General features: G+C 35.7%; 1 protein-coding gene across 1 annotated transcript in view; it reads right to left on the bottom strand.

Moving 5' to 3' along the window:
* Nucleotides 1-18,873, bottom strand: part of Mhcl (Myosin heavy chain-like) — a 719,798-nt gene that overhangs the window by 446,152 nt on the left and 254,773 nt on the right. The window contains exons 14-15 of the mRNA XM_090414205.1: nucleotides 15,740-15,902; nucleotides 183-369 (exon numbers count right to left, since the gene is read on the bottom strand). Coding sequence (XP_090270331.1) covers nucleotides 183-369; nucleotides 15,740-15,902 — 350 coding nt within the window. The remainder of the gene's footprint in view (nucleotides 1-182; nucleotides 370-15,739; nucleotides 15,903-18,873) is intronic.

The raw sequence follows: 18,873 nt of genomic DNA, 5'->3' as shown, positions 1-18,873 counted from the left end.
CTCAAAAGTCATAAGTGATTAACCTCCTAGACAGAACATTCTAGACCACACTAAAAACATTTAAAAAATGTATTACCCTGTCATGAAAAGTGTCTGGAATGACCAGTGAATGTTATTTCAAACACTGCATATTTCTTGGAACTGCTAATATCAGTGAAACAAATGTGATCCTTGGTACCTACCATTGTGTATTTCACCTGAAGAGGAAGGGAACGGCGCTTAACACCAGCAGCTGATACTGTTTGTGCTCTGCGAATGCTTGAAGTTCGGCGAAGTGTCGAACTGCTTTCTGTATTAAGAAGTGTACTGCTACTCACAGAAGAAGAATTTAAACCCCGAGAAGATGAAAACAGCTGATTAATGTAATCTCTATTGATAAAAAAATAAAAATAAAAAAAAAGAGCTTAATTTGTTATGACAGCCAAAACTGATTACAAATTTTTATTTGCTTTCTGAATGCCATTTATATAAATGTGAAGAAAATACAGTAAATAAAAATCAGATACAAATTGCTTAATCTTTTAATCAAAAAGATCATTAAATTAAAAAAAACCTTCGTATCAAGTTTCAAAAAGATAAATTAAAGAAATTAATGAAAAAAATAGTAGCATTATTTGCAACTAAGAAAAAAGGAAAAGAAATGCATAAAACGTAAAAATTAGGTAATGGCATAAACTAGGTAAAGTGGAGTAAGGAAGAAAAGGTAAAAGGCAGTAGTAGTAGTAGTAGTAAAAATCCTACATTATTATTATTATTATTATTACATGACACCTCCAGGGAGTCCAAAGACTTATCGAGGGAGGGCACCTACTCCACAACTCTCCATCTCTACCACTCAAATCCACCAACTACAATTACACCAACGCCATCTATCACCCATCATCACCACTAGTATTTTCACAAACAATCACAAACATCCATGCCAATGGTGGGATTCGAACCCCAGCCTTTTGGCTGGAGAGCGGATTCACTAACCACTCGGCCAACCAGGCCGGAAATATGAGCAATTCATGAGCAATATAATTTAAACAGAAAAGAACATAACTATGTACTAAAAAGAATCATAATTGTTTAATTAGAGAAGGAGGTAATAAATTAGAAATGTTTTTGCTGGTATTCTTCCACATGAAAGAAACAGAAGTGATAGAATAATCTGACTAGTTCTAATAGTTTGTGAAAATCCTTGGGTTTCACATTATCAGGAAAAACATGTGAATAGACTAAAAAAAAAACAGGTTTTAACAGGTAATGTACATAATAACATATTTGAAAACAGCTATAGCAATGGAAAGTGTGCATTTGTTTACCAGTTTGCAATCAGTCATGAACTACTGGGACCAAACATGTCATGTTGAATTAAAGAAGACCAGACTCGATGAAAAATCGTTCAATGTTTTTTGTCATATTGTTGAGGATGTTTGATCATTTCAGCTGATCCACTGAACATTCTTGAGGGGGGGGGAGAAAAAAAATGTCATCTATGTGGAGCATTTTGGTTTGTTGCCATAATACTTGTTTGGCTTGGTTTCAGTTGTATGTGTTGCCAGTCCTGATTTGGCTGGAGAGCGGATTCACTAACCACTCGGCCAACCAGGCCGGAAATATGAGCAATTCATGAGCAATATAATTTAAACAGAAAAGAACATAACTATGTACTAAAAAGAATCATAATTGTTTAATTAGAGAAGGAGGTAATAAATTAGAAATGTTTTTGCTGGTATTCTTCCACATGAAAGAAACAGAAGTGATAGAATAATCTGACTAGTTCTAATAGTTTGTGAAAATCCTTGGGTTTCACATTATCAGGAAAAACATGTGAATAGACTAAAAAAAAACAGGTTTTAACAGGTAATGTACATAATAACATATTTGAAAACAGCTATAGCAATGGAAAGTGTGCATTTGTTTACCAGTTTGCAATCAGTCATGAACTACTGGGACCAAACATGTCATGTTGAATTAAAGAAGACCAGACTCGATGAAAAATCGTTCAATGTTTTTTGTCATATTGTTGAGGATGTTTGATCATTTCAGCTGATCCACTGAACATTCTTGAGGGGGGGGGAGAAAAAAAAATGTCATCTATGTGGAGCATTTTGGTTTGTTGCCATAATACTTGTTTGGCTTGGTTTCAGTTGTATGTGTTGCCAGTCCTGATTTGTGCTTCCTTTCATTCTCTATGTCCTCGATATGTTCAGATTGGTGTACATCTTATGACCTATTAATCTATTAATAAGAAAAAGAATAAATAATGCATGTAGAAAAATGAAATCATTGAAAGAGAAAAATATGGAAAAAAGAAAAGAAAGATGCACATGAACTGTACTTTGTTTGGAATGTGAAATATTAACTCATTAAAATTAATAAGGAATTCTTATGGCATCAAACATTTTCACATACACAGGAAACTACTGTTTGGTCATATTTGGTTATGAAATATAGTTATTTACCTTTTATAAACTTTAACTGTGCAATTTAAACTGCATTTAATTTGTGAAAAGAAATTAAGTTGGTTCAAGCAATTATTGTCATTTGGTACACTATGAGAGAAAATTTCCCATTTCATAGTGCAAACTATGGTTTGCTGCTAATTCATCACAGGCAAGAAGAGGGAAGCCATATGAAGTCAGTTTTTTATGTGTACATTTTTTTCTTTTTATGTGTACATTTCTTTGATGTTGTAAGTGTTCTGTATTAATTTTAAGATATTAATATTTTGTATGCCAAACTAAAGTACAGCTCAGGTATCTTCCTCAATTTCTTACTAGTTATTTAATAGAGACATGCACATTAGAACATACTATGTTTTTTGAATAATGGCTTCATATATGTAATAGAAAACTAAATATAATTTAATTACTCCTATGTATTTCACACAATATGTCATGACCTTCTTTCAAGGAGAAGACAAAAAAACCGGTAACAACATTTAAATTCTGAATACAAGAATGAGTCAAACAGAATGCATATAATATCATGTGTGTCTTGGTTACAGCTGTTTACAGGAGGAGGAAATACTATTACGAGGGTTGTTTAAAAAGTCTGGTAAATTTCCAATAGACATCGACACAATTTGTTCATTCATACCAGTGTTGGCACATATCATCTTTTTCATGACCCCTAGCAAAATTTTAGCCATGTGCGATGCATAGTTCTCAAAGTTCTAAAAGATTGGTAAATTTCCAATAGACATCGACACAATTTGTTCATTTATACTAGTGTTGGCACATATCATCTTTTTCATGACTCCTGGCAAAATTTTAGCCCCGTGCGATGCACAGTTCTCGTTTGGCAAACATTTAAAATGACTATGTTCACATTTTTCATAAAAATGGAGAAAATTAATGATAAAACACTTTTTATTTGAAGAAGTGGATGGCCATGCAGATCAAAGTAGAGTTAGATGCTGTTCGTGGGGGGCTCTGCACCAGCATTAAAGACTATTTATTTTTGGATAAATGAGTTTAAACGTGGTCATAAGTCCATCGAAAATGAAGCACGCTCTGGATGCCCAACTGAGGTCACTATGAAGGAAAGAAATGATTGATAAAATCCAATGTATCGTTATGGAAGACCACCAAGTGAAAGTGAGTGAGATTGCTGAGATTGTAGGCATCTAAACTGAATGGATGTATAATATACTGCACGAAAAACGACACATAAAAAAGCTGTGTGCATGATGGGTGTCGCGAATGTTGACTGTCGATCAAAATTGCATGCGAAAAGACATTTCAACACAGTCTTTGGCAATGTTTAATCACAATTCCCAGGATATTTTGCATTGATTTGTGACTGTAGACGAAACTTGGATCCACCACCACTACACACCTGAGTCCAAGCAGCAGTCAAAACAGTGGACAACGCCCAGTGAAAGAGCACTGAAAAAAGCAAAGACCGTTTTGTCAGCTGGGAAGGTGATGGCTACTGTTTTTTGGGATTCCCAAGGAATTATCATGATAGACTATTTGGAAAAGGGTAAGACAATAACAAGAGTCTATTATGCATGAGATTTTTATTGTTGGACCGTGTTAACCCGGTGTTAGTAAGGTGGGGTGTCACAGACCCCAAAGACTTTAAATTGACTATAACTTTTTAACAACGCATGGCAGTGAATCTTGCTTCAGTATAGCTTCCCCTCCCATAAACAGCTACTCAACATCATAGATGACAGGCTGTTGCATGCAAGCAAGTTTAGTGTGGGACCCCACCTTACTACTTTTGTTACATTCTCCCACCTTACTAATGCCAGGTTAAAAGAAGAACCGAAGAAAAAATGGCCAACATTGGCACACAAAAAAGTACTCTTTCATCAAGACAATGCACCGTCCAACATCAGCTGTTGCAATGGGAAAATTGCACAAATTGAAGCTCGAATTGGTCCCACATCCACTGTATTCACTGAACTTGGCCCCGTGTGACTGTTCTTGTTCCCAAACTTAAAAATTTGGCTCGGTGGGAAAAATTTTCTTCAAATGAGGATGTCATCAAGGCTATCAATGACTATTTTGCACAATTTGACAAATCCTACTTTTTAGATGGGATGAAAAAATTGGAAACTCGCTGGACCAAATGTGTAGACCTCGATGGAGACTATGTTGAGAAATAACGGTGAATTTTTCCAAAAAAATGTATTTAACTTATTTTTTTACCAAACATTTCAAACAACCCTCGTAAAGTTCAGAGAAAAATATACAAAATTATCTATATTCAAAAAATATAGTATTTTATTTTTTTGTCAATTTTGTTTTCTGCATGCATTATAAATTATTATTATTATTTTTAAATGAAATTGCTTATGTGACCAAGAGCACTTACTGTGATAACAAAATTGGCATATCCAATACATGATGATGATGCTACTTCAGCACATGTTTATGCATCGTGGAAAAACATCATTCTTGATGTTGAGGGGAAAGGGGTATATTATGTGGGAAACTCAACTATATGTAGATGCCATTTCATAAGCAATTCAAATAACAGAGATTCCATTTTCAACATATTTGCAAAAATATATATGTAAAATACTAAAACACACATGATTAGCAGGCATAACATAGTGGGCTTAAGTTAGAAATAAACAGGAAAAGAAATTTTGCAAAATGATTTAAATGAAATGGCAGTATGGACAAAGGGGAGACGATATTAATTTAATGTGGTAAAGTGTAAGGTTATGCATTTTGGGGAGAAAAAAATTACAAGCTGTGTACCACATTGATGGAACTAGGTTCTAGGAAATTGATAAACCCAGAGACTTGGGAGTTTTATGATAGGGAGTTATCAATTTCCTAAACATGGAAAAAATTTTACCTGAAGGGAAAAAAGCAATGAAATAAATAAATTCATAAGAAACAATGAATATAACATGTCCAAATAAAATAACAGAGAATAACAATACTTAACAAAGAGATAACAGAATATAGGTTTAACATTAAATCTACAATATGTTGTATTTTATATTTAAAATGTTAATTATGTAAAAAATTACATTATTTACACTTAAAAATGTAATTTTTTAAGCTTGCAATCTCTTAACAAAAAAAAGAACAGATTAAATGCAACAAGGAGTTATAGTGACTCTTAAGCAAAATACTTAGCAAGCTTCTGATTACTACTCTTATTACAATAATGACTGTTTTTAAATTGAATATTATCAGTCTGTCATGTTTATTTGGCAGATATATGAAGTCTTCTCAAAAAGTTCCATGACAATTATTAATCTAAAAAATTGAGCATGCTAGTATACAATTAAGCAAGCAGATATATATCTAGATATGTTAACATGACCAAACCAGCCCAAAGTTGTAGCATCACCTTAGCCATCTGCAGTGCTCTGAAGAATTAACAATATTTTTGTTTTCATTTTTTTCGAATGTACCAATGCCAGGAATTAATGAACAAGGTGTGTGCATCAATATTTACATTAAACTTGACAAAAAAAGCCATAGAAACTTATCAAATGCTTAAAGCAGATTTTGGTCATAATGCCTAAGTCACTTAAAGTCATTCAAATGGTTTAAAAATGGTCAAACTTTGATTGAAAATGACTCTGAACAAATACTGACATACCATGCCCATGATTTGGTGGTATTAACAAGCAGCAAATTAGTGTTTGAGAACTAGCCAGTGAAAGAGGAATTTCAGTTGGATCCTGCCATCAAATTCTGACAGAAAATTTGAAAATGAGGAGGACTGGTGAAAAGTTTTGAGACATGAACTCATTCAGCTCTTTCAACTTGCGAGTTTCTATCTTAAAGAACAGGCAGGAACTGTTGTACCTCACTCACTATTTGCCAGATTTGGCTTCCTATAACTTCTTTTATTCTCTAAACTAAAATCTATAATTAAAGGATGAAGGTTTCAAGATATAAATGAAAATAAACAGAATGAAACTGAGAACTCAAAGCCATTCCTTTAAAACAGTTACAAAGATGCTTCAAAAAGTGGGAACATGGTATTAGGCAGGAAGAGAATATTTCAAAGGGGGATATATTTTAAATAAAGTCCTGGAACCTTTTGAACAGATTTACAGTTGCATCTTTGAACTAATTTTGACAAATATTAAATACAGTGGTTTCTTAAACTGTTTATGCTTCAATTAGCCCGATTAGATAAAAATGAAAGAAAGGGAATTGGGTCATGTATATTTTCATTATTATTATGGGTTACTCCATGAAGTCCTTAGACTCATTGAGGGAGGCCCTTAACATCATGCCAAGCGCTATCCAACATTTGTGCAGTATCTATCATACTTTGAACTCATTCACAGGCATGGCACCCACAATAGACTTTGGCAACCTATTCCAATCAATTACCACTCTACAGGCAAAAAATCTAGTCCTGAAACCATTGCTAACTACACTCTTAAGTTTCCAAGGATGGCCAATAGTTCTCCCACCAACCAGACCTGTTCTGAAAAATGCCTGTTGACCAATTTCTGTAACCTAACCTGCAAATATTCAACCTGCCCTCATAAGGCTCATTCCATAGACCTGCTACCATCTTGGTCACTTGCCTCATCACCCCCAAGAAACCTAGGTGACCTGTGCACTGTAGTCAAGATGGGATTTTACCAAGGGCTCTATTAAGAAGGATAATGACCTGCTTGTCTCTGCTCATCAAAGTATTTTTCAGTAGCCAAATAATCCAATGGGCTGCTTTAATCACTTTTGCAAAAGATATGCCTGCCCTCCATACTTTAACTCCTTATCCATTAACATCCCCAAATACATGGCTTCATCAATTTTCTGGAGTACAGTTACATCAATGTGGTACAAAGCTAGTAGTCTTTTCATCCCAAAATACATAACCTTACACTTTGCTACATTAAAATGATGTCCATTCTCCTTTACCCGAAAGAATGTCAAGCTTATGCAAATCATCCTGCAAAATTTTAACATCATGTTTATTAACTATTGCTCTACCAATTTTGCATCATCAGCAAATGACTGAATAGCTATTAATAATAATGAATAGCTATTCATATTAATATAAAGATTTTTTCCTATATCATTAATGTACAAATTAAATAGTAGTGGCCCATGAGCAGAGCTCTGTGGCATGCCAGTAATCACAGCCCTTCTACTGGACTTTACTCTTGAATAACCTATGGTCTGATATCTCTCCATCAACCACCTTCTTATCCACTTCAACTTTATATCTATTCCCATGTCCTGTAATTTATTACATAGAATTCCATGCAGTATCCTGTCAAATGCCTTTGCAAAGTTTAGCAGTATAACTATAAACCCATTACATTATCTAACTCTACTGTCACTGTATTACAAAACATGAGCAAGTTACTGAGGCATGACCTACACTTCACAAAACCATGCTCCCCTCCATAGAGTATCCCCTGGAGTATCCACTTAATTTATATAATTTTGCATCACTGAAGTGAAGCCTTTTGGCTCTTTATTTTAGTAAAAAAATTTTCTTTCTTTTTTTCCTGTGTCTCCTCTCCATGTGAAATATGTTGAGATCTTTATGTTGAAACATGTTATTGATGAACAGTCAATGTCATGAACAGAAATTTAGCAGGTACTTAAAAGTATTATTTGATTTTCTCTTTCTCCAAATTTTTCGAAAACTTTTCTATATATCTGGAAAATATTTCTTGCTCTGCTATTTAGAGTTCCAAGAAGGATCAGCTTTTTTTGTCAGATGCCTTCTCTAATAACTTGAGAAATTTCTTCACCTCTTCCTTGGTAGAACTTTTTGGAATCATAGGCACAAATACGTTTCGCTGTCCAATTCTCCATTTTGAAAGTCCAATTAAAAAAATCCAATTCTACATAATTCTACTTGAAATTGACTGACAATCATGGATTTTATCTTCAAGTTTGGTGTTGAATGTTATTGCTACTCCTTCCTTTCCCCAATCACTATTGCTTGAATATAACATCCTATATTTATTATTTAGCATGATCTCAGTGTTTTAGTCTTCACTGTCTCACTAACACCAATAATGTCCATGTACTTCTCTGGTTCTGATGCTAGTTCAGCTTCATTTCTGTCGATGGAGACTTTTTTTTTTTTTTTTTTTTTAAACCTTAGGTTTTTTCCAGTAGATAACTATCACTCTGGTTCCCTGGAGGAAAGAGAGGGTCTTATTTAACTGGATGACATCCCAGGTGGCATGACTTTATCTTATTATATTGCTGTCTTGTTGTTTAAACCAATACAAAATACAATTTGGTTAGCTGAATCCTAAATTGCCAGTCCATCCTCATTCATTCAGTACCCAGTGGATACCCACTAATTGGGCATGACATGTGAAGGGAAGGATTGGACATAAGGTTAAAAGTCCAAGTCAGTAAGTCAGTTCTCTGCACTCACTTAAGGGTGTGGAAGTCTACTCCCAGTTAGCTGGCTTTAACTCTTAAGCAATCATAGGCACAAATACGTTTCGCTGTCCAATTCTCCATTTTGAAAGTCCAATTAAAAAAATCCAATTCTACATAATTCTACTTGAAATTGACTGACAATCATGGATTTTATCTTCAAGTTTGGTGTTGAATGTTATTGCTACTCCTTCCTTTCCCCAATCACTATTGCTTGAATATAACATCCTATATTTATTATTTAGCATGATCTCAGTGTTTTAGTCTTCACTGTCTCACTAACACCAATAATGTCCATGTACTTCTCTGGTTCTGATGCTAGTTCAGCTTCATTTCTGTCGATGGAGACTTTTTTTTTTTTTTTTTTTTTTAAACCTTAGGTTTTTTCCAGTAGATAACTATCACTCTGGTTCCCTGGAGGAAAGAGAGGGTCTTATTTAACTGGATGACATCCCAGGTGGCATGACTTTATCTTATTATATTGCTGTCTTGTTGTTTAAACCAATACAAAATACAATTTGGTTAGCTGAATCCTAAATTGCCAGTCCATCCTCATTCATTCAGTACCCAGTGGATACCCACTAATTGGGCATGACATGTGAAGGGAAGGATTGGACATAAGGTTAAAAGTCCAAGTCAGTAAGTCAGTTCTCTGCACTCACTTAAGGGTGTGGAAGTCTACTCCCAGTTAGCTGGCTTTAACTCTTAAGCAATCCCATTCCTATACTTAATGATCATAATAGCTTATTACATCTGGGATTTTTTTTAACATCTGATGATGATTAGTCAGAATAACAAAATATTGATTATAATTAATAAAATTATATACATCCTCCTGAGCTTTAAGTTCCTATCAAATGCACTTAGACAAAGCTTAAACACAGAAGAAAGAGTACTACAATAGGAATAATAACGAATGCAGAAACTGAAAATAATGATATACAAGGTTTTTTTTTTAAAAAAAATAATAATTAAAATTATGTAACAAACAACAGAATAGGACATAAGGTTAGAAGAGAATATGCAGAAGAACATTTGAACTCTAAAGTTAGAAAAAAAAGCTGACTGTAAATCTGAAATGCGAAAAGCAACTGAAGTAGAAAGAAGGCTGAATCACAGATGATAACCACAGAGCTAATTGTACCAATCTATTTAAAAAAAGGAAATAAAAAAACAATGTGAGATTCATAGAGGAATTTCTATATTTGATGTTACAAATGACATAGATGCAAATGTACTTTAGTTGAGACTTCAGGGAAAATTGCTGAACATAATACGTGAAAAACAAGATGGAGTCTGGTCAATAGTGTGATGGAGCCAGCTTGCACCAGCTCACATGAGCAAAATGTTAAAATTTCAAGAATTCCATGAGTCAGTTGTTAAATTGATCATAACTATAAACTGTAGAGTGGCACACACAAACTTCAATCCACAACGGCTAGAATGATAAGCTTGTATATGGTGACATGGAAAACCCAGCCTGGGTGCACTTGTTTATTGAAGCACAAAGGGTGTTTAGGCACCCTTTGTGCTTCAATCCATTTTCTTTCCCTTTCCCTATGTATCAGCCTATCGTAGGGATTATCTCTACTAGCAATTTTATAGGAATATTATTTTTCAATTAACCCCTGCTTATTTTCATCTGGACTACTTAAGATAAAGACAATCCAATGTTTGACATCTGGTGAAGATCTTGTGTTGTGTGAATCGTATCATTAACCTAAGAAAAAGTAGGCTAGGCAAAATTCAGCAAATGTTTGCTGATAATGGAATTAGTTTATATGCTACATGATCAAAAATATCTGGATTCCAGATCAACTCAATTCTCACTGTATTATGAAAGACATTAACATGGATTTGGTCCATCCTTTGTTGTTATAATAGCCTTCAATCTTCTGGGAAAGCTTTCTGCTAGATTTTGATACATTACTGTGTTAATTCCCTCACATTCCTCCAGAAGTGTATTTAATCAGAACAGTCACTAATTTTGTATGATATGACCTAACTTGCAATCAGCATTCTATTTCATTCAACAGGTGTTCAATGGGGTAGAGATCAAGACTCTGCAGGTCAGTCAAGTTCTTCAATAGGTTCTTCACCTATCTCTCATCAAACCATTCATACACAGACCTTGCTTTATGGATAGGGAATTATGTTGACACAGAAAAGGGCTTTCAACAAATTTATGCCATAAAGTTAGGAGCATAGAAGTTTCTAGATTGTCTTCATAGGCTGCAACAAAATACCACATCACTGGAACTAGTCAGTCTAGCTCAAATCATAAAAAACAACTTCAGAACACAATGCCTCCTCCAAAAAAGGAGACAGCAAAAAAAAAAAAAAAAAAAAAAAAAAAAAAAAAAAAAAAAAAAAAAAAAAAAACTCAAGAGAAGTAGAGATTATGAGAAGAAAAGCAAAGAAAAAGGGAGAAGAATGAAAAGGGCCAATACCATCATCACTGGGAAGTCCTGTCCACCACAAACAGGTGTCCCACAAGGAGGGGATGCATTGGAATAGTGTTTTCCCAGCATTTGCAAAATCCAGACTCTTCCATCACACTGCTGGATGGTTAAACTTGATTAATAACTACAGTAGATAACTATCTACTGTAGTAATTGTTTTCCACTACTCCAGAATCCAAAGGCAGTGAGCTTTACATTGCCTCACCCAACCCCTGGAGTTATCCCTAGCAGATTTGTATGCCAGTTGTTAGCCCATGGCTTAACAACCGGCATGCAAATCTGACATCAGTTTTTTTTTTTTTTTTTTTTTTTTTAGCAAGACAGTTATTAGAAAATTGCTAGCACATCTTTGCATCAGGTTAAATAGCAATTAAAGAAATTTACTTTTCACACTCAGAATAAAAGTAAAGAAACTGTGGAAAAAAAAAAAACTCTCTATTTAAGATTACAGATCTTAAAACAAGTATATAATACTGCCAAGTGGTTAGCCAATCTGCTCTCCAGCCAAAAGGCTGCAGGTTCGAATCCTGCTGTGGGCATGGATGTTTGTGATTGTCTGTGAAAATATTAGTGGTGGTGGGCAGTAGATGGTGTTGGTGTAGTTATGGTTTGTTGTAGTTGGTGGATTAAGTGGTGGAGACAGCAAGTTGTAAATGCCCTCCCTCGATGAGTCTTTAGACTCCCTGGAGGTGTCATGTAATAATAATAATAACAATGAAACTGTTAAGTTAATGAAACTTCACATGAACTGATTTGTAGCATATACTCAAACCATGAAGTCAGTACTTAGATATTGTCTTCAAACTGTTTTCCTGCACACTGCAGTACAAGAAAACAGTCTGAAAATGTTACACATTTCAGACTGTTACAAGGTAAGATCCCACATTGCTTCCATTATTATTTATATAATTTACACAGATTATAAATATTTATATTTAGAGCATATTATCAATGTATCATTAACCCTTTAACTGCTGAGAAAGTATTATTACGGGCTCGGAAATTCACTCCTGCTTTGCTGAGCCCGTATATGTACGGTTGGCGCGCCTCCCATATTCAGACAATTTTTTAGTGTGGAAAGAATAGTTGTAAGATATTCAAACTTTGCAGGTAGTTTCCTCCATCTATTGCCAACCAATTGAAATTTATTTGACTTGGGTTTCTGTCCTTGTATGACATCTAAAGAGAAAAATTTGAACTGGTGCAACTAATCATATTAAGCTCTTCCATAGTGCAACTGGAAAAATGACGGTACATTGTGCCCATTGATTGAAAAAGGCCTAAGTTCGAATTCTCATCGTGACGGGAGGAATCTCTATATATGGACTTTTTCAATCGAAGGTGAGTTAGCCAATCTCATACGGAGGTAGCAGGATTTTTTTCTCCCGGAAACTTGGGTTTTTCATCCCACATACAGACAAATCGGCCCTTCATAACACATGCAATTTACAGACAAAAAATACTAGTTGTGGTGGAGGGTAGTAGATGGCGTTAATATGGATGATTGGTAGTAGAGGTTTGGGTGGAGACTGAAAGTTGTACAGTAGGTGTCCTCCCGCGATGCTTCGGACTCCTTGGAGGTGTTATAAATAATAATAATAATATACAGCACGATGCATAAACCACGTGACTGCGAAGATTTCCAGGATGTCACAATATGGCGTCTACCAGTAAATATCCGCGTTATCCTACTGATGATCAAATCGATGAATTGTTAACAACAAATGAGTCAGGAGAAGAATTGTCCAAGTTAAGTGAATTGTGTACTTCAGATGAAGAAGATCCTGGTGATTATACATAAATTAATGTCTGTAATTTGCATAATCAAGTGGACACCTCTTGATTATGCAAATTTTATAAAACACTATTATTGCCATTTTATAAAACACTATTATTTTTGTGAGTGAACAAGTGTATATCAAGAATGTATGATGGTGTCTGGACTTCTTACTATAGTAAAACTTTTAATTGATTTTATTTATAAATTTTTGCAAAATTAATTCAGCACATGGGACAATGTCAGTAGAATATGAAATCAGCAGTTAAAGGATTAAAGAAATGTAATTTTCAACAAGATGTCAAAACAGGAAATGTTACTCTTGCTTTACACTGGTGTATAGTAAGCTTAACAAAACATATTTATTGTAATTGTGTTTGCTATGATGCAATGTGTTCACCATCACAGTGAATAAATTTGTTATAACAAACTATCAAAATTCCACTGAAGTCCCAAAGAATTAGTGCTATGGAAAAGAAAAGAAAAGAAAAAAAAAATCGCTGTAGCAAATCTATCATATGGTTATAAAGATTATTAATGAAATATTCATTTGGTCTCTTACAAGTTCTTTACAGTGAGAGTAAATGTAAGGGACCAAATGAATATTTCATTTGGTCCCTTACATGGCCATTCTCTACCCCCTCAGAGAATGATCATTTAGTCATGATAGACAGGTCGCTATCAGTGTTTGGATCAGCATAAAGCACCATGTATTCATGACAGATTTCCCCCTCCCCCTCTCTCTCTCTAACTGAGGGTAAACATAACATCTCAGTTACAATAACAACCTCTGAATCTAGGACCAGATCCTAGAATCAGAGAAGTTACTTGTAAACAAACTTGTAAATGAACTGAATTTGAACAGTAAAAATAACAATGTTTACCAGAAGATTCCAATAACAATGGAATCTTCTGGTCAAAGATCTGTCTGTGAGTGAATTGATTGTCAAGTGCTAAATTTTTTTTTTATTCAATGTTTTAGAACTTTCAGTTACACTGAAGAAGTCAAGGTTCAGAACAAAACACTGGTTATATACCTTATTAATAAACTTCCTTGTGTCTATGTTTGTATATATCATTTTTTACATTACAAGTGCCATGCCACATGACAGACGAGAAGGATAGGAGGATACACACACATATCCTTCTCGTCTGTCCCAAGATGAGTTGAGTCCCCTCCTAAAGAGGGGTTACTGTTCACCACTTCTCTGCTGCATACCCTAAGGGCGACATTCATGATTGTAATCCTGTGTGTGTTCACGGGGCCGATTTGCCTGCTTGCGGGATGAAAAACCCCAGATAAACTGTGGGAAAAACCCAGCTGTCTACACCCAAGATTAGCTAACTTGGCTATAACTGAGGAAGATCCTTAAGCTCCTCACATCGTTAATGGGAACTGAACCTAGGACACTCCTTTCCCAGGCATATGGTTGTGAAGCGTTTGATAGCCACTAGGCTAACCGTGCACGGGTGTGTGTGTGTGTGTATACACAATTACTCTGTAAATAAATATATATATATATACACACACACTGCTTGGAAAGAAGTCAACAGACACCATAGCATGACAAACAAACAGCCAGGGTACCCATCTTAATAAGATGTAGGACCTCCTTTAGCTGTGATGACTACAGCAATCCTAAGGGGGGGGATACTTCCCGCAAGCATACGATAGCAAACAATGGGAATTTTGAACCATTCTTCCTGTAGGCATGTAATGCGGTTCTGGACTGTTGTGAAGCAGACATCCCTAGAACTTACCTGATACTCCAGTTCATCACACAGATGTTCAATAGGGTTGAGATCAGGACTCTGCAGAAACAAGTGTGGTGACATTCATGTCCACAAACCACGCAGTTACAGCCTTATGACATGGTTCATTGTTTTGCTGAAAAAGACAATGGTCAGTTCCACAGAAACAACACAGAGCAGGAAGCAATGCATTGTCCAAAATGTTCAGATACCTTGATTATTCAGAAGCTCCCATGTCCCACTGTACACACTCTTTGCACCACTGAAGATGACGTTGCATGTTGGTTTGGGTAACGTGGAGCTTGAATGTTGCTGTCCTACCATAGAAACCGATGTTGTAAGCCTCGGGTCAAATGTTTTTGTGCAGATCTGTGTTCTAGTCAATGCTTAGAACTCCACATTCAACCTGTTGGCTGACAGACAGTAGTTTTTACATACCCTTTGTAGCACCTTATGGCCATGTTCAGTGAGTGTTGTCCACTGTGGGTAGCACTTGGCTCCCTGCACTTCCATCTCAGTATGGTATTACTGATTGCCCAATTTATCAACAATTTGCTGAAGAGATAGGTCTGCAACATGGCATGTTTTCACAATGCCTCTTTCAAACTCTGTCAGTTCCCTTCACGCAGCCATTTCACCTGGACACGGTTCCACTGATTGAGAGCATCATATTCCTCCAATTTGGACCAGCTACAAACATGAATCATTACTTGGCATGATGCGCTTTGCCCAGAGTATTTACACATTTACAGAAAATTAGTTATTTTCAGCAAATATGAAAATTCAAGAAAATTAAACAAATTCAAACATAACACCAATTTTTTAAATTAGTAACCTGTTTTAGAATAATTGTACAATACTATACTGACTTATAACTACTAATGAAAATGTACATTCTTCACACCTACTTTTGAGAATCTTGTAACAAAGAAACAGCTTGTCTAATGACAGGATGTTCTCTTGAAACTTTCAACCAACCTGACACAGCATATGTAACAGGATTTGTTCCCTGAAAATGCTGAATTATGAAATGATTGCTATGGGAACCTTTTTTTATCAGTTGCTGATGCTCTGAAAATAAAATAAGAGAGTTCAAACTGCATAATTTTAAAACTGTTTTTTATTCCTATACATTTCAGTTGACAAGACAAGAATTGTTGCTCAATAGTATTACAATAATATACTATGATACTGTAATTTCGGCTATCTTCAAGTTTAAATATTCTTACAAGTGATATACTATTAAATATTTTAATACCTATCATATAGTGCATGCTTTTATTATTATTATCCAAAGATCCCCACGGTGTCTAAGACTCATTGCAGTAAGTTCCTTTGTCATACACACAGCACATAATATCATGCCTTAAATTCAAATTTTCTGCAGATACCACACTCTTAGAGAAGATATTCCAATCATTCACAACTCTCCAGGCAAAAATCCTGCTTCTCACATTTGTGTATGAGAATGGTTTTATAAGTTTCTGGACTGACTAACTTTTAGAGATGATAGAAAGAAAACAACTATGTCACTTCTCAACATAATCTCCCTTTACTTCAACACACTTTTCACATCTTTGAATTAACATTTCTATGCAATTCAGGAATAGTCTGTACTGAGAAATAGTCTAGGTTGCGCTTCACCTGGTTTGAGCCACTCCATGGATTTTGCAAAATAGCTTAAAACTGCTTTTTTTCACCTTATTGTCATCTGCATATGACAATAAGGCATGCGACAGAGTGGCCAGGCAGGAGGTATGGAGGTGTATGAGGAAGAAGGGGGTGTCGGAGAAGTACGTGAGGTTGGTGAAGGAGATGTATGAGGGAACAGAAACTCAGGTCAGGTCTAGTGTCGGCATGACAGAAGGGTTCCCCATTGTCGTAGGGCTACACCAAGGGTCAGCGCTGAGCCCCTACTCTTTGAGCTGGTCATGGATGGACTAGTGGAGGATGTCAAGAAGGAAGCACCACGGAGCATGCTGTTGGCCGACGACATTGTTCTATGCGGATCATCCGAGAGAAGCTTGAAAATACCCTGGAAGAGTGGAGAAAGGTATTGGAGGAGAGAGAGAGGCATGAGAATTAACCTAGTGAAGACTGAATATATGTCAACGGGGAGTGACGAGGATATGGCCATATGACTCCAGGGTGAAAGGCTAATTTCAGGGAAGAAATTCAAGTAGCTTGGGTCGGTTGTCGAGAGAAATGGTGACTTGGATGAGGAAATACAGCACCGAATAACATGCGGTTGGATGAATTGGAGGAAGATGAGCGGGGTCCTGTGCGACGAGAGAGCGAGTTATAAGAGGAAAGGAAAGCTGTATAAGATGGTGGTGAGGCTGGCGATGCTCCATGATGCGGAAACATGGCCTATAACCAAGGCACAGGAGAGGAAGATGGAGGTAGCGGAGATGCGGATGTTGAGATGGATGAGTGGTGTGACAAAGAAGGAGAGGATAAGGAATGATTACATCAGAGGGACGGTTAAGGTGGTACCAATTGGCAAGAAGATACAAGAAAGTAAGCTGAGGTGGTTTGGACATGTAGAGAGGAAGGGTGAGGAGTATGATGGTAAACGAGTGGAGTATATGGAGTTGGAGGGAAGGAGGAAAAGAGGCAGGCCCAAGCTCAGGTGGAGGGATAAGGTGACAGAGGATCGTAGGGAGAAAGGATGGCGTCCGAAGGACACCCTGGACCGGAGAACTTGGAAGAGGAAGGTTAAAGATCGGTGCGCCGACCCCTTTTAACATGGGATAAGGCATAGTGAAAGAAGAAGACTAAAAGTCATTATCTTTCCTAGATGCCAGCATTTTGTACTGCACTTTACTAGTAGATACACACAGAAAGATCGCAAAAACTACTCAATGAGGGTCATAGCATATGTTTCAATGATGCAGTTTTACAGCAGAGACTCCTTACTGTCAAAACCTTGATGCAGCAAAATAGATACAACCCTCTAGCATCCAAATTATCACTAGCAATTCTGTTCCCTAACATATGACCTGTGCTGAGAGAAGCAACTTAATTCATATATTTCTGGCATTTTTGAGTATACCACTCGATTTCTGAAGTTCAAGGTATAAAAGGCATTGCTTTTATACCTTGCAACGTGTTTTTTTTTTTTTTTTTTTTTTTTTTAACACCCTACTTTCTCTTTCTTACCTAGTTGTATCAGCTTCTTGTGAATCTCATTTTTCTTATTTTAGTCAAATTGATTATTCCACTCACAAAGCATTAGTGAACACTAAGATCACACCCATTATGGTGAACTGTATATATTAGCATGCAAATGCTGAACACAGTACTCATTGTGTACTGCACTTTACTAGGATATACATACAGAAAGAACACAAAAACTACTCAATGAGGAGTCACACCATTTGTTTCAATGATTCAGCTTTACAGCAGTTACTTCCTACTGTCAAAACCTTGATGCAATAAAACCTGCCATAACATCCAAATAATCACTGGACAGTTAATTGCTTCATCTTATTCTTTCTGAAATATTTGATATTTAAGTAATTAATAAATAATATAGTTTTTATCTTGCTTGTGTGCTTTATTATTAAGAACTGGCAATAGTAATTCCCTCTCTCTACTAGAATCTGTTAAAACAAGTACTAAATCTTCACAGTTGGACTTCAAGCTGATAGAACAGATTTCCCTGAGAGCTCTCATACAGAGAACACATAATCCTACAATAAAAGCTTTATTAGTTCTAGATTTTTCTATTGTTTCATATAACATTTTTTATACACTTCTTTGGGAGATTTTAAGATAAGTTACATGACAAGAGACTATATATCAAAGTGAATAGGAATGAAATCAATATAAAGTTTTCAAAATGACTGAATTACAGCAATACATCAGTGATGTAGGGATTTCTCCATCACACTTCCTTAAAGAGAGTACTAAAACATGTCTGGATGACAAAGAAAAGAAAGAAAGATGGTGAAACCTAACCTACTGGGTGACATGATTACTTTTTATTGTTCTTGCTGGAAAACTTAAGGAAAGCTTGACTTCTTTTTTTTCCATCCTT

Source organism: Typopeltis vanoorti, chromosome 24 (genome assembly GCF_054136105.1).
Source record: "Typopeltis vanoorti isolate ZY-2024b chromosome 24, IOZ_Tvanoo_1.0, whole genome shotgun sequence".
Lineage (NCBI taxonomy): Eukaryota > Metazoa > Arthropoda > Arachnida > Uropygi > Thelyphonidae > Typopeltis > Typopeltis vanoorti.
Note: the sequence above shows the minus strand (reverse complement) of the source record. Positions and strands in the feature narration are given on the sequence as shown.